Source organism: Pristis pectinata, chromosome 14 (genome assembly GCF_009764475.1).
Source record: "Pristis pectinata isolate sPriPec2 chromosome 14, sPriPec2.1.pri, whole genome shotgun sequence".
Taxonomy (NCBI): Eukaryota; Metazoa; Chordata; class Chondrichthyes; order Rhinopristiformes; family Pristidae; genus Pristis; species Pristis pectinata.
In genome coordinates, this window is record NC_067418.1 from 42,941,495 (window position 1) to 42,966,254 (window position 24,760).

Genomic DNA, 24,760 nt, shown 5'->3' on the forward strand with positions numbered 1-24,760 from the left:
GGCCAACCAACATGTGTGTCTTTGGGGATGTGGGAGGAAACCGGAGCACTTGGGGGAACCCACCCACAGGGAGAACATGCAAACTCCAAACAGATAGCATATTGAATGGAGGAGCAGCCCGGAGGGCCAAATGGCTGCCTCCTGTCCGATTTTCTGTATTTCCAATTTGTTCACAGCAATAGCCCAAAAGTAGATCATCTAATCTCTTTGGAGTGTTGGTTAAGGGTGAATACTGACTAGGTAGAAAAACTCACTGTTGCTCTGATGCTGCCCTTCAGAGTTTGGGCTTAATGCATAATGTAGCTGAGGCTTTACTTTGCATCGAACCTGTGTTATGTCACTGGGTGACCCACATCAGGAACACCCAGACCAGTTAAAATATGGGTACTACAATTAACCTTTGGGCAATAGATGGGGAAAGTAATTGGCTCCTGGCATTAAACCTAAAATAGGGTTGGCTGTGGATGTCAAGAAGTTGCTGGCAAAAAAAAATTGTCTCATTTTGGAAGCAAAGTATGTCCAAAGGATTTGTGAAATTACTAAACAAAATTGAAATAGGTCCTTCTAAAACCTGTGCTGAAAACCTGAAATAAACACAGGAATTTCTGATAACACTCAGTAGGTCAGGCAGCATCGACGGAGAGAGAACCAAAGTTAACATTTTAAGGTTAACACTTTTGCTAAAACTGGAAGAGGTTTAATAGGTTTTGAATCAATGAAGAGCGGGGGGGGGTGGTGGTGGGGGAGTGCTGGTGGCAGGCAGGTGCAGGAAAGGACAAAGGGAGGATGTGATAGGGTGGGAGGGAATGATTAAAGGGCAAAAAGGATGATTGTACGAAGGGGATGGTTGGAGGACACACAGTTTTTAATAAAAAAAAGGTGCGTCATTGGAAGCGATGGGGTAATAGCAAAATCATTTTCAGAACCTGCTGTACATGACAATGGGAGATTGATTATGAACTGGAGTTGTTGAACTTGGTGTTCAGATTTGAAAGTTGTAAGTTGATTAATCGAGAGATGAGGCAGTGATTCACAAGGTTCCATACTCGGCTTTCCTTGTTGCTGGTTGTCTGCGATACAACCCAAAGCATCCTCTTCCTCCCAGGCACATTAAACCTGCCACATGTTACAACTCAAATCACTCATGGAAATGCAACAGCCATAGTCGATTGGGAATAATTGAAGTTTGGTTTTCTTTTTGCGTGCTTGTGTGGTAAAGCATTCCTTACCGGATGTCTGGATGCTTGTATGCAGTTCTCTAATTGTTTAAAAATATTTTTGCCTGGTATATTAGTTTGCTGTTGTATGGATTAAAGTCACCAGAAGTTATTGAGTTTGATCCCTGGGTCAGCTGACTTCAGAAGGGAGGAATTAGTGGTACCGCAAATGACCTTTTGGGCAAGAGAGAGAGAATATAACTTTCTTCTGGTTACTAACCTAAAAGCAGGTTGGCAAGGGCTGTGGATATTGGGAGTCCAGATCGGGCACTTTTTGTGCACTGGGTTCAAGAGTCCGCAGGCTTCCTTCGGAGGTCATCCTTGTCGTTGCAGATGGTGGGCTAGTTGATGAATGGAGATTTGGAAGTGGTGCACTAGACGTACTTTGGTCATGTGTTGAACAGGAACTTGGGGAAGTGGTGGACTAGTTGATCTCTGGTCATGCACATTGAACAGGGACTTGGAAGAGTGCTGGAGGCTGTTAGTGCCCGTGGGAAGAAACTTAGGATGTCTGTTCTTCTGGAAAAGAATCCAAAACAAAATGAGAGTGAGTAAATACTCCAATAGCTTGTCAAAAGGGCAAAGTTCAATCTGCACAATATTTGTGCTCTTTTGTGAAATAAATGTCACCATGATCTCCCTCAAGGTCTGATGGGAGATCCTGCAGCCATTAATGTACCATTCTGACTAGTAATTCATTTCTTTCTTCCATAGGATGAAGCAGCTGAGAGCAGTGAGCAGGAGTGGCTGGCCTTTGGCACAGCAGTAACATTTCGACCATCTTACCTCCTCGTGAAGGCCCTCCTCTCTTCTTTTGATCTGGAGGTGGGGCGAGAGGGAGCTCTTTCTTCCTGAAGATCTCGGCCAACAATGGCAGGGGAGAAAGCCAAGCCCAAAGTGATCGATGCCCAGAAGCTAGCCAGCCTCCTGCAGAACGGCGTCGAGGGCACTCTGGTGATTGACAGCCGCTCGTTTGTGGAATACAACGCCTCCCACGTGCTGAACTCGGTGAACATCTGCTGCTCGAAGCTGGTGAAGCGGCGGCTGCAGCAGGACAAGTTCTCCATCACTGAGCTCATTCAGCCTTCCTGCAAGATGAAGGTATTGTCCCCTACTTCCTTCCTCCTTGACCCTTGATCCCACAGCAATGCTCCCCGGAGAGACGGGAAACATGAACCCAAATGTACCCGCCATACTTGCTTCAGCCTATTTCATGTGACATTTGTGCATGTGGGTTTATTTAGTTCCAGTCTGTCTGTCTGTCTCGACATGTGGCTCTGATTTTTTTTCTTCTTTTTTTGTCTCCTTCTCCATCTCCGTCTGTCAGCCTCCCTCCCTCCCCCAGCTCGCCTTAAGCTTTCAAAGGCTCTCTGCAGTTTTTTTTCTCTCTTCCCCCACCCTTGGTTTAACCTGCTCCTGTGCAAAGGCAATAAAACTGCAAATAATGAAAGAGTGGATTAAGCCTGTGCTCTTGAGGCCTGTGGTGATTGGATGTCAATGACATCATTGCCCTGGCCCCATGGAGCTAAATACTGTGGCAGATTGAGGGGACAGCATACGCAGCTTGCTGCCTGGCAGTGAGCCTGTGTGATTGATGTAGGGTGATTATGTGCTGCTTGCAAGCTTAATTATAATTTTGCCATCCTGAAGTGTTGGATATTTATTAGACCGCACCAGACAATTTTTTTTTCCCTCTCTTCTCTTCCGCCACCAAGCCCTCTGACTAAATCTCCCCTCGAGCCCTTGCCCTTGCCCTTGCTACCCTTGCAAAGTTCTCTCCACCCCCACCCACCCTCCCTTAGCCAAGGAGTCCCCTAATCCAGATGTCGTCTGTTTCTTGTCCCTTGCCTTCACTCATCCCAGCACTTGTTAACTAGTTAATGGGAGCCCTGAATTCAGTTGCCTCTTGGTATCCCAGAGCGAGACTAGTAACAACCAAACGGCTGCTAAGCCACTTCCTGTTGGTTAAGGTTCTCTGGTTAGGCTGCATTTAGAGTATTGCGTGCAATTCTGGTCACCTCACTATAGGAAGAATGTCAAGGCTTTAGAGAGGGTGCAGAGGAGGTTTACTGGGAGGCTGCCTGGATTAGAGGGCATGTGCTATCAGGAGAGGCCGGACAAACTTGGGTTCGTTTCTCTGGAGTGGCGGAGGCTGAGGGGTGATCTGTTGGAAGTGAATAAAATTGAGGGGCATCGATAGGGTGGATAGGCATTATCTTTTTCCCCATTATTGAGCGATCCAATACCAGAGGCGATGCATTTAAGGTGAGAGGGGGTAGGTTCAGAACAGATGTCAGGGGTACATTTTTTACTCTGAGTAATGGATGCCTGGAATGCGTTGCCTGATAGGGTGGTGGAGGCAAACTCACTGTGGGCTTGGATGAGCACATGAATGAGAGGAAAATGGAGGGATATGGGCATTCTGTAGGTAGGAGGGATTAGCTATGTCGGCACAACATTGTGGGCCGAAGGGCCTGTTCTGTGCTGTACTCTATGTTCACCAAAGATTTGTTAAAAGAAATCAGGGGTTGCCCTGATAACTTAGTTGCTTAAGGCATTAGTTAATTGGTTTATACTGAGGTACAGTGAAAAACTTTGTTTTGCATGCCATCCGTACAGATCATTTCATTACAACAGTTCATTGAGGTAGTACAAGGGAAAACAATAACAATGCAGAATAAAGAGTTAAAGTTACAGAGAAAGATCAGTCCAGGTAGACAATAAGGTGCAAAGCCATTAACGAGGTAGTGGACTGCTACACTCAGTCCAGAGAGGTCCAAGCTCTGTTCCCAACTCCATGCTGAATTAAGGTGCTTAATATTAAGATATGGAGAGCAGTATTATAATGAAGAGCCCTGATCTGTGTGTGCTTCTTCCCACTTATCTTTCTGCAAGTTACCTTTCCGTGGTCTCGGATGAGGTAGCGTCTTCAGAGGTTGGCATTGTTGTGTCTTCAAAGAACACACCACAGGTCCACCATTGACAGAAAGATATCATTGGCTGAAAGAGATCAAGGGCTCCACCATCAAATGGGCCATCTTTACCTTGTGTTATGTGTTTGTTGCAGGGCGTATTTATTCACCATCTGTGCAAGAAGCTCCTGACAATTATACCCAACCATCCATGTTGTTATCAAGGCAAGATCTATTAACTACCAGTCCATAGTGTTCCCTAGTGGCATCCTTCCCAAAATGGTTTCTCAGAACAGATGTAATTATCTTAACAAAATGAACTAGTGGTGCAAATTGAAGTTGTCTCGGCCAGTACTTCCCCAGACCAACTCCAACCACCCCCAGCTCCAAGCATAGGCACAGTACAGTGTGAACGCAATACTGACTGATACAGTCGGGAGCTAAAGTGATACTGGTGTGACTTAAAATGTATGGTAAACATAGCAATGCAACTTTTAGCACTTGTCATGGTTTTATCTTCAGCGTTTTGTAAAAGATCAATACACGACACCAGATGACTTTGTGACCTCCCATTCCACCACTCCCTTCCTCTGTTTACAGCTACGGTGAAGCACCAGCTCCTCACTGTCTTTTTAAATATCTGAGAGTGTGGCTTTAACAATGACTGTAGCTAAGGGTGCTTGGGGAAAGGATCAGTGGCTCCAGGAGGGCTGGGGAAGGGCAAGAACTTGGCAAAAGGAAGAAAAGTTTTGAGTCATTGTTATCTTCATTCTCAGCAGTCCTCAGTTGGACTCTGCAAACATGCACTCTGTTTAATAGCTTAAGGATGTGATGAAGCGAAAAGATCTAAGGACCCCGTTCCATGCTCCACAGACTATTTCTTCTCAAAGCGTCTAGGCCAATAAAACTGCAATGGAGAAAACCTCACCATCAGTCTATAGAGCGGAGGAGCAAAGTAATTTGCCCACTCCTCCGCTCACTGACCACACCACCACATCACCACCCACCTCCCCCCCAACCCCCAGCTCACTGTTCCCAACCTTTCTACTTGCATGTCGCCCTCTTCACAAGTAGCTGCTCCTGGAATTCGGCGAGGAGCTCAGGCAACCAGCCCCAAACTAAAACAAGAACTGAGTGAAACAAATGTGAACGAGGAGGAGCTTGCTGAGACAGTGCTGGCACTTGTTCACAGTGTGACCTAACCTTTTCTTTCATTGCCCAGAAACCAGGCTTGGAACGGAGGCAGACAGCAGGGCTGCCAACCAGGTCACTACCAGGAGTTGGTCACTGGCAGCTGAGCTGCTATCCATGACACCATGTTAGGTGACGCAAGTGTCTGGAGCTTCCCCTCATAGAATGGATGGTGGCGCTTGAAAGCGTCCCAGCCCAAACTGGCCTCATTTACTAAAGCCATTGAGTCAACAACATTAGAATGTCATTCAGCAAGAGTTGGAGTTGTAGATAAGCAGAGTTGTACAGCATAGGAACAGGCCCTTGAGCAGCTAGTCCATGTTGACCATTAAGCATCCACTTACACTAATACCATATTAATCCCCCATCTTGTTCTTTTCCACATTTCCCATAAACTGCCCCCACCAGATACTATCACTCACCTACACAATCTACAGCAGCCAATTAACCTACACGACCTGCAGGTCTTTGGATGAGGGAGGAACTGGAGTGCAATGAGAAAACGTGCACAGTCACAAGGAAAACGTGCAAGCTCCACACAGGCACCACAAAGATGGAGCTGTGAGGTAGCAACTCCACATTCTGTGCCACCCTGCCATCCCCCTCACTGTCCAGACTGGTGATATTTTCTGTGCAACAAAGGAGGGCTGAGGGGTATTTGAGGAGTGTAAAAGGTGTGAGAGGCTGAGAGAGGAGGTGAACGGAAAGGACATGTTTGCCTTGGGAGCACAGTTAGGAGAATAGTTTAAATTAATAGGTAGAAGAATTGGAGGGCTGAGGAAGACAACAAGCAGTAGAAGTCAGGAACCTGCCGCAAAACTGTGGTGGAGGTAGAAATCCTCTTCGCGTTTTAAAAAGTATGTTGACGACTACATGGCGAAAGAGGAAGAACCAGCAGAGCTGGGAATGGGATGACCTGAAATCCATTTTTGGCTAGCACAGACAAGATAGACTGAATGGCCTCCTTCTGGGCTGTAAATTTCTGTGATCCTGTGATTGGCCCAGTAGGACTGTGCCTATTCTCTGAAAGTGTCACATTCTCTCGCTCGTTCAATGCCGACTCTGGATTTTTCCTTTGTAAGTTATAGATATCTTTAAGGTTCTGCTTCCACCACTTTTTTTGTTTGACAGTCACTTCTCTCTAGTGAGAACATTCAGAACCTGTTCCCAGTAAAGCTCTTCCTCATCTGACTCTGGTTCCTTTTCATTCTGGTTATCTTTAACTCCCCGGTCGCCAATCATCTTGTTGCAAAGAACATTTTCTCTGCATTGACACAATCAAATCAGTCAACCTCTGCTGTAAACTGAACAATTTACAGTCTCCAGCCTCTCCACCCACATGTAGTTTCCCATGCTGGGTCCCATTCTTTAGTAATCACCACTGCACCCTTTTGGTAAAATTCAGAAGATTAATCCAGTAAAAAAATTCTTTGTGTAAGAATACCCTTCATGTGGGTTTTGCAGTCAGTAGTTTTGCAGACTCTGAGAATTGTACAGCATAGTTAAAGTACAGAAAGGGGATATTTTGTGCATCAAATCCAGGTAGAACAGTCCAATCAGTTTGATTTTCTCCCCTCTGTCCTGTAAATTATGTTCCCTCAAGTCCCCATCCATTTCCTTTTTAGAAAGCCCTCAATAACCCTTGACCCTATATGCTGTGAGTTCTGGATCACAACTAGTCATTGTAAGTAAAAAAAAATTACTTCACATCTTACCTATATCTGAAAGCGTGGATTTCAAGAACTTGCCCACAATTTCTGGACTAACTAGCCCTCTAATCTTTTGTTTCTTTGTTGACTAAAGATGTTACATAAGTAACTCTCCAGCTGATGGCCCAGTTCACATATTTAAGGATAATTGAGTTTGTAGTTTGGGCCATATTGCCTCTGCTGGGACTTTTTTTTTTCATCAACACAGCATCCCTTGATCTCTTCCCTTTTATTCATTGTGCATGCCTTTGTTCTCCTCAATCTGCCAGTAAATACCAGGACACACACATTTCCATGCGCTGCTGGTCCTAGTCCTTCAAAACAATCCACAGAATAGCCTCAGTTAGAGAAGGTACTATCCTCAGTGCCATTGTTTGAAGGTATGATGCAGAAATGGTGAAAGGTATTCCACCAAGCCTGCTCCATACACATAATCCTTGGAGAATCATGATTTGACATTCCTATCACCTGCCCCTTTCCACAACCTGGTGAGAGGCCATAACATGGAGGTATTCCAAGCAATTATGGTGGTGTTACAACCTCTTTGTTTCCCATCCACTTTGCCTTTGAAGAATGTATTAGAGACAAGGAAGAAATCATTCTTTGGGCACACATTAAATGTATGCGAGAGTATCAGCCCCAGGTTGTTCTGGTACATGTGGTTCCATTAACCAGTTGAAGTGAACATCTGGAGGTGAGTACAACACAATGTGATACCTTTGCTGTGTTGTTCAATGTCCAGTCCTGGTCAGAGGTGACAGTAAGCAGTGTGGGTTGTTATAGTGTACTGGTTAGAAAGTGTTGAAGCTACGAGTATGGTACAACCGTACTAGCAGGAAATTTCACTTACCTTTAAACCCTGGCAAAGGTAAAACTTCTCCCACCACACAGGACCTCAGACTCCCATGTATAACCTACTCATAAGGTGTCCAAATGCATTTAATACTTTTGAAGAACAGTCACGCTTAATTAGTGTTTAGGCAAACACCACAAATAGTTTTACCAGGTAAGGTCCCACAAACAACCCACTTTTGACTGAGCACTCCTTATTGAGCATGGAACGTCATCTCCCCTTTGAACAATGTCAAAGGATCTTTTATATCCACCTCAGTAAACTCTGCTTAAAATTACCAGCACTTCTGATGCAGCACTGATCAGCTCCCCTGGTCCTGAAGTGGGGTTTGAACCCACAGCCTTGTGACTCAGGAGAGTGTCCTCCTCAGTGGGTTGGGCTGATCTGAGGTCCAGGAGGTGCCGACCATTAATGTGCTGTGCTTGTGCACTATGTGTGGCAGATTAGCTCCTTGTGCTCGAGGCTTCGATTGCTTCCTAACCACTACCCTCAATCAAAATTATCTGCACTCATCGTTTAAACGTAACATCAAAAAAAATGTTGATTGTTCACTGGGGAGAACAAACAGTTGGAGCTGCTGCAAAACATCTGAATCCCAGTGGCAGCATGTGCAGGCAGCACGTTTATCCAGTGCAGTCAATCGCATCAATGCAAATTGCTTCATTACATCATTTGGTAAATACGGGAAAAGGGGAAGGGCAGGAAATTTTTCAGAGAAATTATGAGATAAAAATTTGTCTTGTGCAATATCTATCCTGTCACCTGTTAGCTGTTCCACCCATTTTTGACTCTGTTGAAGTCTGGTACAAAGGGGGACATGTGAAAGTTGATGCAGTACTGCCCAAGGAATTTCTAGTCGGTTTCAAGTAAAGTCTAACTATTCAATGAGCTTCGCTCCTTCACATGACTATCCTGGAGATGTCCAGAGTCAGATAGACCACTGTCCCTGATTCTGCAGCTTAATTTCCATATCCATTAAAGGAAGTGGAAAAATAATTAAATCGCTTGCTTTTGAAGCTCATTTTTGCTAATGAGAGCTGATTTATTTAGTTCTGAACTTCTAACAAGGCAATGCATAAGACTGAAAGAAAAATGAAAAGCAATGGTTGACTGGCAGGGGAACCGATGAGTCTTTCAGATGGTATCAGTCATCATAAAAGCAAAGTTGGAATGAATACTGCATCTCCTCTGAAATAATAGTCCATTTATAGCGCAGAGATGAAGAGGAGGGAGGGGTGTTTAAAGCCCTACTAGGGGTGGTACAACCCAGCAGCACTGAATCACATGCTTATTTTCCAAAGTTGCACTCTGAGGAGGTGGCTTTCTTGCCAGCAGTATAAACTAGAAATCTGGAGGTACCGAGGCTACCATTTCCTGACCCTCGGACCAAATGAAGGATGGTTTTAAAATGGTGAGAGCACACGGGCAAATTTCCACAGAAGCTGCTGGCAGCCAGCACTGCCTTCTGAGATGACCCTGTAGGCTGTCTCCATGGTAACGCATGGAGCGATAGGCCGCAAGTTTACAGAAAGCTCACTCTCTTAATACTTCATGATTTAAAAAAAAGTCTAGAGAACTGCTTGGGTATCATATTAAGCTGGATGTTAAAGATGCTCTCAAACTACTCTCCACATATGTGTCTACCAACATTGCTTCCTAATTACTTGCCAGTTTTTGTGCCAAAGTGGAACCAGATTTACTGAAAGGCCCTCTGCATTGTACTGTGAATAGAAGTTCATTAAAACGGATGGACTGTTACTCAACAGATCCTTATTTATTATATATCTTGCTCCTGCACTGGTTGGTGTTGTATGTTCATGCTCTTCCATTAAGGAATAGTTTGAAGCAGTGAAAGGATTTTGCAGGTTGATTTAACGTCTAGCTGGTTGCACCATGAATGCTTTCTCGACTTTTTGTACTCGTCAATACAGTGGCTTTTCGTGGGTGAGTTCCCTCAGTAGCCGCAACCCATTTAATAAAGGTAAGGATGCGAGTATCCCATCTTGGAATTCAGATTTCCAGACTCCTCCCTGCAAGAGCACCTGGAATAGGAGCTAGACTCTGCACCTTCTGACTGTGGCTCCTCCAAAAACTGAGGTCAGGGTAGTGAAGTAAACTAAACAGAGATGAGACAACCCTTCAAAATAAAAAAAACACACGAATAAGTGTTTCACTCTGTGTTCTGTAAGTGTTGGGGGTTCTGTAGCTCTGACCCTCTCGTGCAGGGGACACCGTGTTATTTGAAAAATGGCAGGAAATTAGAACAGAGACCAGAAGAGGTGGCAGGCTCATTTTAATGGGTCTTTGACCTGACGTGTTGACTCTTTCTCTTTCCACAGTGCTGCCTGACCTGCTGAGTGTTTCCAGCATCTTCTGTTTAATTTCACCAAAATGATTTTGTGTACAGCAGCTGTGGCAATCCGCCTGCTTTGACTTCATGATGAGCAAAGGGAAAGTGTCAGCAACAGAACCAGTCTGGTAGAGCTGCTGCCTCACAGCTCTAGCAAGCCAGCTTAATCCTGACCTCTGGCTCTCTCTGTGTGGAGTTTGCACGGTCTCCCTGTGACCGCATGGGTTTCCTCCAGCTGCTCTGGTTTCCTCCTACATCCTAAAGATGTGTGGGTTGGTGGGTTAATTAGCCGCTGTAAATTGTCCCCTAGTGTGTGGGTTAGTGGTAGATTCTGGAGGATTTGATGAAAATGTGGGGTGGGTTAAGTGTAATTGGTGAAGAATTAAGAATTGGTGTAAATGAGTGGTTGATGTTCGGCATGGACTCGATGGGCCGAAGGGCTGTTTCTGTGCTGTATGTCTCCAGGACTCTGGAGAACCAGGGGTTTCTAAATGTGCAGACAGACCCATCCACATGGGCGCTTGTACAAACTAGCACATGGGTGTGTGGGCATGAACATACACAGGTCACATGCATGCAAACATGCACTAAAGCATATAAATACATGCCACTATGGAGACAAGCAGCAGATGCGTTTGTACGCATAGATATACAGCCCTTGCTCATGTACATAGTCATTCATGTGTACCTTGACTTTTTTGTGTTTGAACTCGCTGCCCAAGTTCGTTGTGATGAAATGACAAAGGAACTCAGTGGGACGAGGAGGGCTGCAGATGTGAGGTTGTAAGCATCTGTAGAGACCATCTTAAGTCCGCATAGATCTCCCGGGGTAAGAAGAATGCCCTGTTTGCTGAAGGTGATGTCACTGCTGGCACCATCTGTTTCTGTCAGGGAAAGCTGGATAGTCAGGATGGGCAACCAAGTGAATGAAGCAATGCAGGCAGCTAATGTGTGCCATGCAGAGTGTACAGGGAGCCCTGGCTTGAAACAGCAGTGAGGAGAAAAATGCTCAGTTACTTTTGTAGTTCTTTGGGGAATTAAGCTTGTGAAGTGTAGGACATGAGACTCCTTTACCAAATCATATGTGTTATGTTTTCCTAGTCCTTATGGGCAGGGAGATGGAAAATCTAGAGGCTGTTCACTTTTTTTTTCCCCTCAGTGCTATGCATCTGAAAATTGTTTTTTTTCTCTGGAGTGAATCTCCTATTTGAAGCAACACACAGAGTTGGAGGAAATCAGTGGGTCAGGCAGTATCTATGGAGGGAAATGAACAGTCAATGTCGATTGTCCATTTCCCTCCACAGATGCTGCCTGACCTGCTGAGTTCCTCCAGCTTTTTGTGTGTTGCTCTAGACTCCAACATCTGCAGTCTCTTGTGTCTCCCAGTTGAATCTCGGTGCTCTGGAGATTTGATGGGCATTTCCGGTCAGACCCTTACATGATCTCTGTCGGTCAGGTGTTGGATAATGTGCTATGTGCATTGGGCCTTCTGGAGCACTGTGAGGAAACATGGACCAAGTTATCCAGGGCTAGCTAGGTCTTCAGAACCTGCCACTTGACAGGGACCCCACTGAGTTGTGTAACATTAACCCTTCAGACCCATTCCCACCCTGTCAATATTGGCTTGTCCCCACCCAGAGGACCTGTGGAGGAAGGCTACTGTGTAATGCTCTCCCACCTAATGTCCTTTTGCACATAATGTACAGGACGCAGCCTTAATGATATAAATGGGATTGCTGTGTGTGTGTGAGCATGATGAATGTATTGATTGCAACTATGCAAAACAGCATGGGGACGCAGCAGTTAGCAATGCTGCCTCATTTCGGTAGGGACCCAGGCTCGATCTCAACCTTGAGCTGTCTGTGCTGAGCTTGCACATTCTCTTCCTGACTGCACTCTGGGTGCCCCTGTTTCCTCCCACATCCCAAAGACCTGCTGGTAGGTCAGATGGCTGCTGTAAATGATCCCTTAGTGTAGGTTAACAAGAAGGGGAAACTGATGGGCATATGAGAGTGAATAAGTTTTAGTGGTACAGGGAAATAAGGAGAGGGAGAATAGAGCTAATGAGATTGCATCCTGGGAGCCAGCATGGCCCCAATGCGTTTGAAAGGTCTCTTGTCTCGTTATAAGGATAAGATTGCTTGTGTATGCATGAACTCTTTTTTTAAAAAAAAAATTCTATGGACTATTTCTTATCAAATAATGTGTTTCATCCTGTAAAAGTAAGAGGCAAAAGCTATGAAATTACAGTAACATTAACAAAAATAGTTTGTCCCTTCTGGAGAATTGTGACTTGCACCAAATCTTAGGATCAACATCGACACTGAAGAATGTACAGAAGAGATTTAACAGAATTTTTTCCGGGACGAGGAGTTGCATTAGGTGGATTGATGGGAAAAATTAACCTCCTCAGAGTAGAGAAGGCTAGCACGTTTGATTGAGGTGGTCAAAATCATGAAGGGTTTAATTAGAGAGGATGGTTCAGTAACCCCAGTGGCTGAAGGGTTGAGGATGGATAGCAAAGAATCAAGCCAATTGGCAAAAGAATCAGGAGCAACACAAGGGGAAAAGAGTTTTGTGAAGTGAGTAACTGATAGGAGGGAGGGGAGAAGTGAGACTAAATAGATCACTCTTTGAAGACCAGGTTCAGAACAGATTAAATGGGCTGATTGTCTTCCTGTGCTGTATTATTCTGTGATATGACTGTGTCTTGTCGTATCACATCAACCGGGATTTAAATATCAAGCATGTAAGTATGACAAATTCTGGATTGGGTTGTTATGGCAAATGCCCTCTCAGAAGACATTAGTGGATTGCTTAGCTTTTTGGCCTTGTGGTCACTTATACTGATGTCAGTGTTTTTAATTCCTGATCCTTCCGTAAAAACGGAGCTCGTACTCTCAGGCTGTCATGGTGGGAGTGCTGTTCTCATTCTACAGACTTGTATGTCCCTGAGAGCCGCACAGTCAATTGAGCAGACTCCTCGCGCAGAGTACAGACTTCCGGGTGTGTGCTTTAAATTGGCCTAACCTCCGGTGGCCTTATTAAGGAGGAGTTGCAGCTTAATCAATTGCAGCGGGGTGCAGTAGAGGTGGTCTAAGATGCTGCCTGCGCCCATTTGCAAAAGGTTGAACTGAAGGAGGTCTCAAAAGGAGAGGAGCTTTTTAAAAATATTTCTCAACATTTTTATCACAAATTAAATTTAATTTTTTGATGTGTTGTGGGGGGAAAAAAACGATGGGATATTATTGGTATGCTTCACATATGGTATTTTATCATTGCACTGGGTGAGCGGAGACATTCCAGAGAAATCAGGGAGCATTTGGGACTACTTCCTTGTGCCCACTGAGGCCTGGTACATCTACCTGGAAGTGGTTGTGGAGAACTGACTCCATAGAACACTACAGCATAGAAAACAGGCCATTCGGCCCTTCTGGTCTGCGCTGAAACTTTATTCCACTAGTCCCATTTACCTGCACCCAGTCCGTACCCCTCCAGACCTCTCCCGTCCACGTATTTATCCAATTTATTCTTAAAACTCAAGAGTGAGCCTGCATTTACTACATCAGCTGGCAGCCCATTCCACACTCCCACCACTCTTTGAGTGAGGAAGTTCCGCCTAATGTTCCCCCTAAACCTTTCCCCTTTCACCCTAAAGCCATGTCCTCTCGTACTTATCTCTCCTAATCTAGGTGGAAAGAGCCTACTCGCATTAACTCTGTCTATACCCCGCCATGGACTCGTGTTCGCACCCTGCTGTGCGCTGCCACTCTGCACAAGGGGGCTGATGACCAAGGTAACTTGCCCATCCAACAAAGCTGTGATGTGGCAAGGTTGGCATTTAATGCCCAAGAGCTTGTTGCCCTGAATTGACAGTGATGGTCTGGATAATCATCTTCTGATGCTCCAGATCTCATTTTACATTTCCCCAACTTTTTATTTCTTTTTGCTTCCCAATTTGCCCTAGAGGCTGTTCCCTTTGTACTCTTGTCAGCCCCGGTTGAGATTGAGTTGTTGGGGGGAGGAGGGGGTTCACCCTTTCTGTATATCCTACCATTCTAACACTGATCTGTCCTGTATTGTCCTGCCTTTCATTGCAATAAGTCCTCTTCCCCCAAAACTGCACCACTGTGGGTACCCTGACCCGTGCCTGCTATCGTGCTGCATTGTCAGATCAATTTGAACACGACTGCTGTTCAAGTTATGCAGCAGCCTAATTTTTAAGGTCTTTTGAGAGCAGAACATCGAGAGATCGCTATGTTATAAAGAATAATTAACACCTCTCAGAATGTGTTCAAAAGCAATAACACTTGTAATAACGTTTCAGCTTTGGAATAAGATCAATATATTCTTTAGGGTGAAGAAAGTAATTTTCTTTCCTGTCTGTAATTTTCTCCCTTCCATGAAAAGCATTTCCTTATGTTTGATTACCACCAGCAAGAAGTACCTCATTTGTTTTTCTGGAGACACAAGAGATTCTGCAGATGCTGGAATCTGGAGCAACACACACAAAATACTGGAGAAACTCGGCAGCTCAGGCAGCATCTATGGAAGGAAATAAATGGTCAACGTTTTGGATTGAGACCCTTCATCTGACCCGGAATGTTGACCATTTATTTCCCTCTGTAGATGCTGCCTGACCTGCTGAGTTCCTCCAGCATTTTGAGTATTGCATTTGTTTTTCTTTGCTCTTTGGACAACACAGTGGTGCAGCCAGTAGAGCAGCTGCTTCACAGCTCCAGGGACCCAGGTTCGATCCTGACCTCCAGTGTTCTTTGTGGAGTTTGCATGTGCGGGTGGTCTAGTTTTCTCTCAAACCCCAAAGGCATGTGGGTCAGTCGACTAGTTGGCCACCCTAAATCTCTCCTAGTCTGTTGGGTAGTTGAATCTGGGCGCGATTGAAAATGCAGGGAGCATAGAATGGGATTAGTCTAAATGGATGCTTTGTGTTTGATGTAGACTCAGTGGGCTGAGGAACCTGTTTCCATGCTGTATGACGTTATGACTTGGAGTAGCAGCTTGCATTAATATAGCACATTCGAAGTAGTAAGCTGCCTTAAGTCATTTTGCATTGTCAATGAAAATTTCAACACTGAGTCACACTAGGAGATATGTAAGCAGGTAACCAAAAGCTTGGTCAAAGGGAAAGGTTTTAATAGTCTTGAGGGAAGAGAAAGGGTGGGGGAAGAGCTTGCAGAGTGGAGATTTAGGCAGGGAATTCTAGAACTCAGTTGCGCATCACAGCATCTGAAGGTGTTGCGGACTTTATGGATGAACTGGATGTTTGGAATTGGGGGGGGGGGGGGGGGGGGGGAGGGGGCGGAATGCAGCTAGTCGTAGTATTGGAGGAGATTGGCAGTTCATTGTCTGCATGCCAGAAGATTCAAGCAGGCAGGGGATCAGAAGGTGCAAGGGGAAAGGAGGTGGAGTGGAACCGGAGAGAGCAGGAGAATAGGGGAGAATGAAAACGGAGGAATTGAAGGGGATTTAGAGGAGATTAGAGATGGAGGTATCGGGGTGGGGATAGGGGAAGGGAGAACTAGAGAGTATAGGAGAGAACTGGGGTTTGAACGAGTGTGGGAGGGGTAAAAAGTATTGGAGAGGATGAGGAGTTAAAGTAGAAAAGAGGATTGTACTGGGATTAGACTCAAAGCATGCACTTGGCATCCACCAATGTGCATGTTCCCCACACCATGCCCCAGTAGTGCTAGTGTGTCTGAACGGTATATCATGCACTTTAGTTGTACGATGTCACATCCATGGTAGTTATATACACATTGGTTTTACATTTGTATGTTTTTTGTGCAACTTAAAATAGAGGCTGGTGAAGTAGTTTTTATCATCTGTGTATTACCACCTTGGCTATCTAACAGTTTTCACCCTATATGTTCCCTGCTTTGGTTAGTCATCTGTCTGTAGTTTTGTTCTTTTGGTGGAGAGCTTTCTGTCCCTCGCATGTCGTGCTATCTCGTGAGGAGTGCGAAGAGTAACAAAATGGGAGGGTGATATTATTGCTGTTGGGCAAGCTGTTTTAAAGCAGCACGATGAAAGAGACCCGAGCTCTGAGCTGGAGATATTTCAGCCTAGTCAGAGGGCAAATGATGGAGCAGGTCTTTGGGTCAATTGGAGAGCAGTGTCAGTCTTGACATGAGCAAATGCTCTGAAACGTGAAGATGAGACTCTAAATACCCTGCAGCTCAGGATGGGATCCCAATGTTCGAGCAAAATGTGATCAGAATGTTCCTTAAAAGATGCACAGAGCTGAAACCTGTCTGAACACGAGGGCAAGCTCCTCTCCTGACACTGGTACAGTCCGAGACTTGGAGGGGAATAGTGCAGGTTAGGCCACTGATTGCAGAGAAATTGGTGCAGAGGTTCCACCCCACCCAACCTGCCCCCCCCCCCCCCCCCCCCCCAAAGCCCCAGAGTGGGAATGTCACTCCTTCAGGATTATCCCAAGCTCGCTGGGACTAAAGATTCACCTCCTGAATACTGTAAGCAGCTCAGGAGATGGTGTTACAGGGTATTTTAAGAAAAGTACTTTTGTTTGCATTATTTTGCTTAACACTTTAATTCTTTAATTATAAAATGTTGGGGGTGAAAGTTATGGGGGGGATGGTTGTTTGAACAGTTGGGGAGGTTGGTTTTATGATTAAAGCCAACCTCAGCAGGCTTTATGATTTAAATCTCCAGGAATTTGTCTAAATGGACTTGTTGGCTTTGCGCAAGGTCAGTGGGAGGGGGAAGGGCAGGAAGTGGAAGGGGTATGTCACAGTGTGGAATAGTGTCCAGTGTGGTTCTTTCACCTTATCTTTTGATAGAGATTCTCTAGAGTTCAGAAGAATAAGAGGTAATTTGATTTGGAAATTTACCATAATTCTTACAGGGCTTGACAAGCTGGATACAGAGAGGATGTTTTCCCCAGGCTGGAGTCTAGAACCAGTTTCAAGCTGTTTAGGACTGAGATGTGGAGAGCTGTCTTCACTCGGTGGGAAGGAAATCTCTGGAATTCTACACCACGGAGGGTTGTGGAGGCACAACAGAAATCGATAGATAACAAGAGAATGTGAAATGGTGGAGGAAAGTGCTGGGACAGAAGAACAACCATGATCTTGATGGTAGATGGTGGGGGCAATTACAATGTTTAAAAGACATTTGGACAGGTACTTGGATGGGAAAAGTTCAGATATGGGCCAAATGCCAGCAAATGGGACTAGCTCAGGTAGGGATCTTGGTTGGCATGGATGATTTGGGCCAAAGGGTCTGTTTCTGAGCTGTATAGCTCTGCTCCACCAGTCATAAACTTGAGAAGCCAGATGGCCGCGTCCTCCTCATTCTCATGTTGCTCCAAATGACAAATCAGTAGCAGACAGGCACAGCGGTGACAGTCGGCTGGGTCCTGCCGCCTTCTGTTCATGTTGTGGCTTTTCCAACAGCCAGGTTTTGTTACAGCTCTGCCACAGAGCTTGATGCCATCATGGTGCACTATCCTTTTTACAAAGGCTCCTTGCATGTTGTGTTGGAGTGAGGGGAGTGTGTGGAGAGGGCTTGGTGGGAGGTGTTGCAGCAGAGTCTCGTGATTTTTTTCTCTAGGGGATTTTTTTTGCCCCTCCTGGGACAATGCCAGATGATGGTGATGGAAATGCTAATAGCATTGGGAAGTCATAATGCTTGCATACTCATGTCTGCGGCAGATTTGAAGGGCTTTTCCTAGCAATTATTTCCAATGATTCATAATTTTGTTTTGAGAGGTAGTTTGGGAAAGTTCTTGTTACAATCTCCCCCACCCCTTCCATCACCCTACACACAATGCTATCAGCAGTTTCCATAGCTCCTGACACTCATCAGGTTTACCCAGCCTGACCTTGGTGTGCTGCGGCATTTCAGACTCCCTGTCAGACTGTCACTTCATCTCCAAGCCCTTGGCCTGGAAAGGGAAGCATCACACAGGTGTCTCCTGCTTGTAGCACACAACTGGACGTGGACAAAACCCTGGGAACTCTCAGAATTATTGAAAATTTGTGTCACAGGAAGAGGCCATTCAACCCACCTGAAAGTTGTACTGTCATACGGCACAGAAACGGGCCTTTCAGCCCACCCTGTCCCTGCTGACCATCAAGCACCCGGCTATGCTAATCCCATTTATCAGCACTTGGTCGGTAGCATTTTATGCCTTGGCGATTCAATAGCTTGTCTGGATGCTTTTTAAACGTTGTAAGAGATTCCGCCTCCAACTCCTCAGGTTGTACGTTCTAGATTCCAACCAACCTCTGGGGGGGTGGTGGGGGAGGGGGATTCTTCCATCACGTCTGTCATTAGGGGGGAAAATAATCACTACCCTAAAGAAGAATGAGGAAAAAAAAACTGAAAATACTGGAACTCTTGATAAGACCCTGAATTTTCTGTTCTTATTATAACTGACATTATCCCACCTTCCAGCACTGGGTCCTTAGCCCTATAGATCATTGCTCTTCAAGTAGATATCCAAGTACTGTTTATATGTGAGGAGTGTTTCCATCTCTACCACCTCTTCAGACTCCTACCATCCTCTGATTAAGGAAGAGACAAAGGAAAAGGCTTTCACCCCAAGTGTGGTGGGGGCCTGGAACTTGCTGGTTGAAATGGTGGTGGAGGCAAAACCCCTCATTACACTTGGAAACTGTACTGGAAGAGCTGTGACTCACAGGACGAGGAACCCTATGTGGGAAGGTGGGTTCAGCAGTGTAGCATGTCTTTGACCCACAGACAGGGGCTGAAAGTCCTTCGCCTGTTCTGTAAATTTTAAATTACAGGTAATATTGAGACAGAAGTGTAGTGTAAACAACAAAGTTACTTGGATTTCTAATATGGGTCTCAAATCATTGGTGAAAAGTGAATGCAGTGACGTTAATCCGGCACCTCAGGACTTTGTTGATGCCGGACCAAAGATACTTCAGACTATTGGACGTTGCTCCTATTAATGCCCAAACACACTTTTATTTCACTTCTTTAACACGTTACACAGTAATGTGATAAATTTTCCACTGAACTTGGAGAGTTTAAAGGGAGTGAGAAATGTACAAGCGCTTGGGATCCTGGCTCCAGTCATCAACCTACGGATGTGTGTTCTGGACCCCAACCTTAGCTCCAGCACGCACCAACCCTCGGTGAAGACTCTGGCCCCCACCACTCTCCCCGCCTCTGGCTGTGCACCTTACTTACACCCAGATCTTCTGGCTCACATTCTGGACTAAGGAGTTAAAAATGATAGACTCGTAGTCATACAGCACGGAAACAGGCCCTTTGGCCCAACTTATCCATGCTGACCAAGGTGCCACCTCAGCTAGTCCCATCTGCCTACATTTCGCCCATATCTCTCTAAACTTTTCCTGTCCATATACTTATCCAAATGTCCTTACTGTACCTGCCTCAACTACTTCCTCTGGTAGCTCATTCCATATATGCACCATCCTCTGTGTGAAGAAGTTGCCCCTCGGGTCCTCTTTAAATCTTTCCCCTCTCACCTTAAACCTATACCCTCTAGTTTTTGGTTCCTTTTCTTTGGAAAAAAATAGTGTGTGCATTCACCTTATTTATGCCTCTCAGATTTTATACACCTCTATAATGTCATTCCTCAGTGTCCTACATTCCATGGAATAAAGTCCTAACCTTTAGAATAAAGATGCCAAACCATCAGGATTTCTGAAAATTCGGATGCCAAATTATTGGAGTTTTACTATACTTCTCCAGTGAAAAGTAACCATCAGGGTTTTTGCAAATGATTATAAACATGGGACAATTTGGGAGTTAAAATGTGGTTGCCAGGATACACTTCTTTCTTAACACCAACAGTAGTACATCCAGTTCTACTTTGCATTGTTTTCTCAGCATTTTCTAAATTGGTGTAATGGAGCATTAGAGAGGAAAAGAGACTCTTGGGCACAGCTCTGGTACAGAAGTGCTTGAGATCGCAAGGATACGGGCAGCTTGTTCCCAAACACTTCCCAGATTGCCTTGGCTTGGTGCAACTGATAAGGAGGCTGGTCACAGTACTGTCTCCAACTTGACACTGGGTGGTGAGGGAGGTGCCCGGTTAGGATCCATTTGGATGAGTTCTCGGGGCTGAGAATTGCAGATGCCGAAAATGCTAAGACTTTGAAGAGATGCCAATCATTATGTTGTCCAAGAGTTAAAGATTAGTCTGTCAGGCAATGCCCAGAGCATTGCCTGGAAAAGAGAGAAAATTACTGGACCATTAAAGAAAATTGTGTGCTTTCTATTCATCTTGATTGTAATAAAATTGTTGGATGTTGGACAATAAAGGATTATATTGTCCAACATCCTTTTTTTTTCCACATCTTTCCATAATCTGTCTATATATCTGTTCCTCGATCTCCCAGGGTCTACTGGGAGGTCTGTAGTATAACCCCATCATAGTGACTACACCTACACCTGAGCTCTACCCACACTGCCTCAGTGGATGAGCCCTCCAGTGCATCCTCTGAGTGCAGCAGTGACATTCTCCCTGATCAGTAGTGCAACTCCCCCACTTCTTTTACCAGGCGAGAGATGTTGGAGACAGGCTATGTGATGAAACCTCCAGGAATCTGTCCAACCAGAATTGGCAGATCAAGGACTTGGGAACTGTGTGTATGATGCAGAAAGGAAAATTGGCTCATCTTAAATAGAAAGAGACTGAATGAGTAAGATGTGTGGCAAGATAATTTTAAAATGGCACCTAAAGGCAGGACATTTAAAATATGGTGTTCATGTGTGTTGTTGTGGGGTGTACATGGCCTGTGGTATCACATAGTTAGGTGGACCAATATTGGCAGTGGTTTTCACAAGCCATGCTTCAGTGATGAATCAGAAGTATTATATGTCCATGATAGCATCATGCATAAGCTGTCAGCGGTAGCTCAGTGGTTTTCCTCATGTGAGTCAGGCAGCTGTCAGACCAAATCCCATTGGTAATCCACACTGACAGCCCAGTGCAGTACCTGAAGAGGTGCCACGCCAGCTGTGGTGCTGCCCTTTCAGAGGGATGTTCATGTATACTCTCGGGTTAGAGTATCAGTAAGTCACTTGCAACTAGAAGTAAAGCAAGTCATCCTCCCTGGTCTCCTGGCCAATATTATTCCATAACCAACACCTGTAAATAATGAATCATCTGGTTATTAGCTAACTGCTATTGTGGGATCTTGCTCTGTGCAAATGGCTGCCTTGTTTTCCCCACATTGAAATAGCAATTGCTCAGTCAAAACCTATTTCTTGGCTGTAAAAGCGCTTTAGGACGGCACAGTGGTGGCAGAGTGTCGCACAGTCCCACCGACCTGGGTTTATTCCTAACCTCGGGCACAGTCTGTGTGGATTTGCATGCTCTCCCTATGACTGCATGGGTACTGCCCGGGTGCTCTGGTTTCCTCCCACATCCTAGGCCAAGCTGCTTATTAGGTTAATTGACAACTGTAAAATTGCTTCTTGCATGGTGGGGTGGGTGGGGGGGGGGGGGGGGGGGCAGCTGTTAATGCTCGTATGTGAGGGATTAGGTTATAGAGAAATAAGTGGGAGAATGGGAAACTCCGAGAGCCAGCATAGACTGTGGCCGAATGACCTATTCATTATGACATATAAGTTAGGGACTTCCTGACGTCAGGAGCAAGGCTCTGTGGAAATGCAGAGATGTGTATATACCATGTGATTTTAATGTAAACCTTTCGTTAGTATGAGTGCACAGGCGCACACATGAGATACAGTGGAAGGGAAGTTTCCGTGTCTCGAAAGCTGCAGTTCACAGTTTACCACTAGTCCATGCTCCAGGGGACAAGGAGCATCCACAGCCTTTGCTTGAACATTCTTGGGGAGTGATGTATTGCAAACCTGTTCTCACTAGTTACGCTCCTGGCATATGGAAAAAAAAAAACACAAGAATGACTCTGATGCCAAAAAGGTAAATGACAAAGCAAAGTTTCTTGCTGACTTTGGTGGGCCCAGAATAGGTGTCTTTAAATCTGATAGGAAATCAGCTTCAATGGTGGAGAAGAGGGGTAGGAACACTCTGTTACAAATGTGCAATGTTTTCATTTATAGATGCACAGCCTTGACAGGCTGCAATTACTGCATGGGTCTGGTATGAAGCTGTTGCCTGTAGTAGCTACTTGCATGAGTAGGTTGGAATGCACAACCCTCAGCTGGAAGGATATCCTCCTGTGTATTTGACTCCATTTGGAGTCTAAACAACAAGGAAGGTTTCTTTGGAAGCCATTCTGACATCTTTTTATGGAATGTAGTTTGTAATATATAAATGACTTGGATGAAAACGTGGATGGGTTGGGTTAGTAAGTTGCAGATGACACAAAGATTGGTGGCACAGTGTAGAAAAGTTGCCAAAAGGAGTACAGTGGGATGTAGATCAGTTGTAGATATGGGCAGAGAAATGTCAGATGGAGTTCAATGTGGGCAAGTGTGAGGTGTTGCACTTTGGGAGAATCAAATGTAAAGGGACAGTAATATAGTTAATGGCAGGTCCCTTAACAGCACTGGATGTACAGAGGAATCTTGGGGTCCAAGTCCATAGCTCCCTGAAAGTGGCTGCACAAGTCGATATGGTGGCAAAAGAGGCTTATGGCAGGCTTGCCTTTATTAGTTGAGGCATTGAGTTCAAAAGTCAGGAAGTTGTCTTGCAGCTCTATAAACTCTAGTTGGGGCTGCATTTGGAGTATTCTATTTAATTCTGGTCGCCCTGTTTATAGGAAGGGACATGGAGGCCATGGAGAGGGTGCAAAGAGGTTTACCAGAATGCTGCCTGGATTAAAGGTATGTGCTATGGGGAGAGGTTGGACAGGGTTGGATTGTTTTCCCTCCGGAGCAGCAGAGGCTGAGAAGAGACCTGATAGAAGTTTATAAAAAAAAAATTATGAGAGGCATAGATGGAGTAGAAAAACCAATATCTTTTTCCTGGGTCAAAATCTAATACTGGAGGAATGCATTTAAGATGAGAGGGGGAAAGTTCAAAGGAGATGTGCGGGCCAAGTTTTTCACACAAGAGTGCTGATGCCTGGAATAAAGGGTAATTTCTTCAAAGAGTGGTGAATCTTTGGAATTCTCAACATCAAAGGCTGTGGCGACTTACTTATTGGTTGAAAACTAAGGTCAATTGATTTCTGGATTCCGATGAGTTAGGGGATAGGGCAGGAATATGGTGCTCGAGGCAGAAGATTGGTCAAATCTTATTGAATAACAGCAGGCTTGAAGGGCCAAATGGCCTACTTTTTTTTCAATGCTGTCATGTAAACACACCTGCTGAACCCAAATCCTGCTCTTGTTTCTGCACATCCAGCAGGGGTCACCAGAGAATGAATTGCACCAAGAACAATGATCTGGCATCTCCCTGGCATTTGGTTGTCAATGCCGCTTGAATGTATTCAAAGCAGGTTATCATCACCTGAACCTGCTGGCCCCACCTGTCCATCCTCTTATTCCATCCATTGGGCACTGACATGTCTACCCTCTTGGCATGCTGCCACCTGGGATTGGTGTAAATAGGTGCTTGATGGTCGGCACAAAGTTCGTGGGTCGAAGGGCCTGTTTCAGTGCTGTGATTCTATGACTCAAACCAATGAGGAAGCAAAAAAAGCTCCTTGTCACATGACTGGATGTTCATGACTGTCAGTCAACCAGTGTTTCTTTTCCACCTTCAGTTTTTAATAACAAACTGAAGTGTTCAAAGGAAATGATTTGAAGGTGCACACAATTTGTTTTAGTGTCCTAATGTGTTTTCTACAAATTTGAATTGCAGTGTGCTGGAGAGCAATCCTCATTTTCCCAGTCTCTGGGCTGACTTTGGAGGATTGCTGCAGCTCGGAACAGTTACCACATCCTAATTCTCACCTCAATTAACATCCAGTAGAACAGGGTATTATAAAATACACTTTTTAGAGAATGGAATTTAAACATGACATCTCCTGGACCACAGGACTTGTCTCACCAGTAAGAACAGAAAATGCTGGAAAACACTCAGCAAGCTTGGGCAGCGTCGGGAAAAAGGAAACAGTTAAAGTTTCAGTACTGTCAAAAAAGTCTTGCTCTGAGGACATTCTTGTACTCCTTCACAAGACACTACCTGATCTGCTGAGTGTTTCTGGCATTTTCTGTTTTTACTCTGGATTTCCAGCATCTGCAGTTTCTTGATTTTTCAATCCTATATTCACGGTGAGCATCTGTAGTTTATTTTTTGCTTTTCATTTGCCATAACCTCTGGCCAGTGGCTACAGATACTGCACCCCTCACTCATCTGTCTTGAAGCAAAATTCTTCATTTGTTTTCCACCAAATATGCAGCGGTGCATTTAATTTGGACCCTGCAATTTAAGCAGTTGATTTTCTTTACAAATTACCCAGAGGTTTTCAACCCTACTTCACTGAGGAGTACCCAGCTCAATTTATTTTTCTTCCTCCTACCTAATTCAGCAACATTGCTGCCAATAGTCTCATCCTTCCTGCATCTGAAATCAGCTAGCACAAGCTCGGGGGCACACAATCTTTGGCCTC

At 45.0% G+C, this 24,760-nt stretch overlaps 1 protein-coding gene across 1 annotated transcript in view; it reads left to right on the forward strand.

Moving 5' to 3' along the window:
* LOC127577713 (dual specificity protein phosphatase 8-like) overlaps nucleotides 1-24,760 on the forward strand; it is a 178,835-nt gene that overhangs the window by 23,797 nt on the left and 130,278 nt on the right. Inside the window, exon 2 of the mRNA XM_052029192.1 lies at nucleotides 1,932-2,318. Within this exon, the coding sequence (XP_051885152.1) occupies nucleotides 2,088-2,318 (231 nt within the window). The 5' untranslated portion in view covers nucleotides 1,932-2,087. The remainder of the gene's footprint in view (nucleotides 1-1,931; nucleotides 2,319-24,760) is intronic.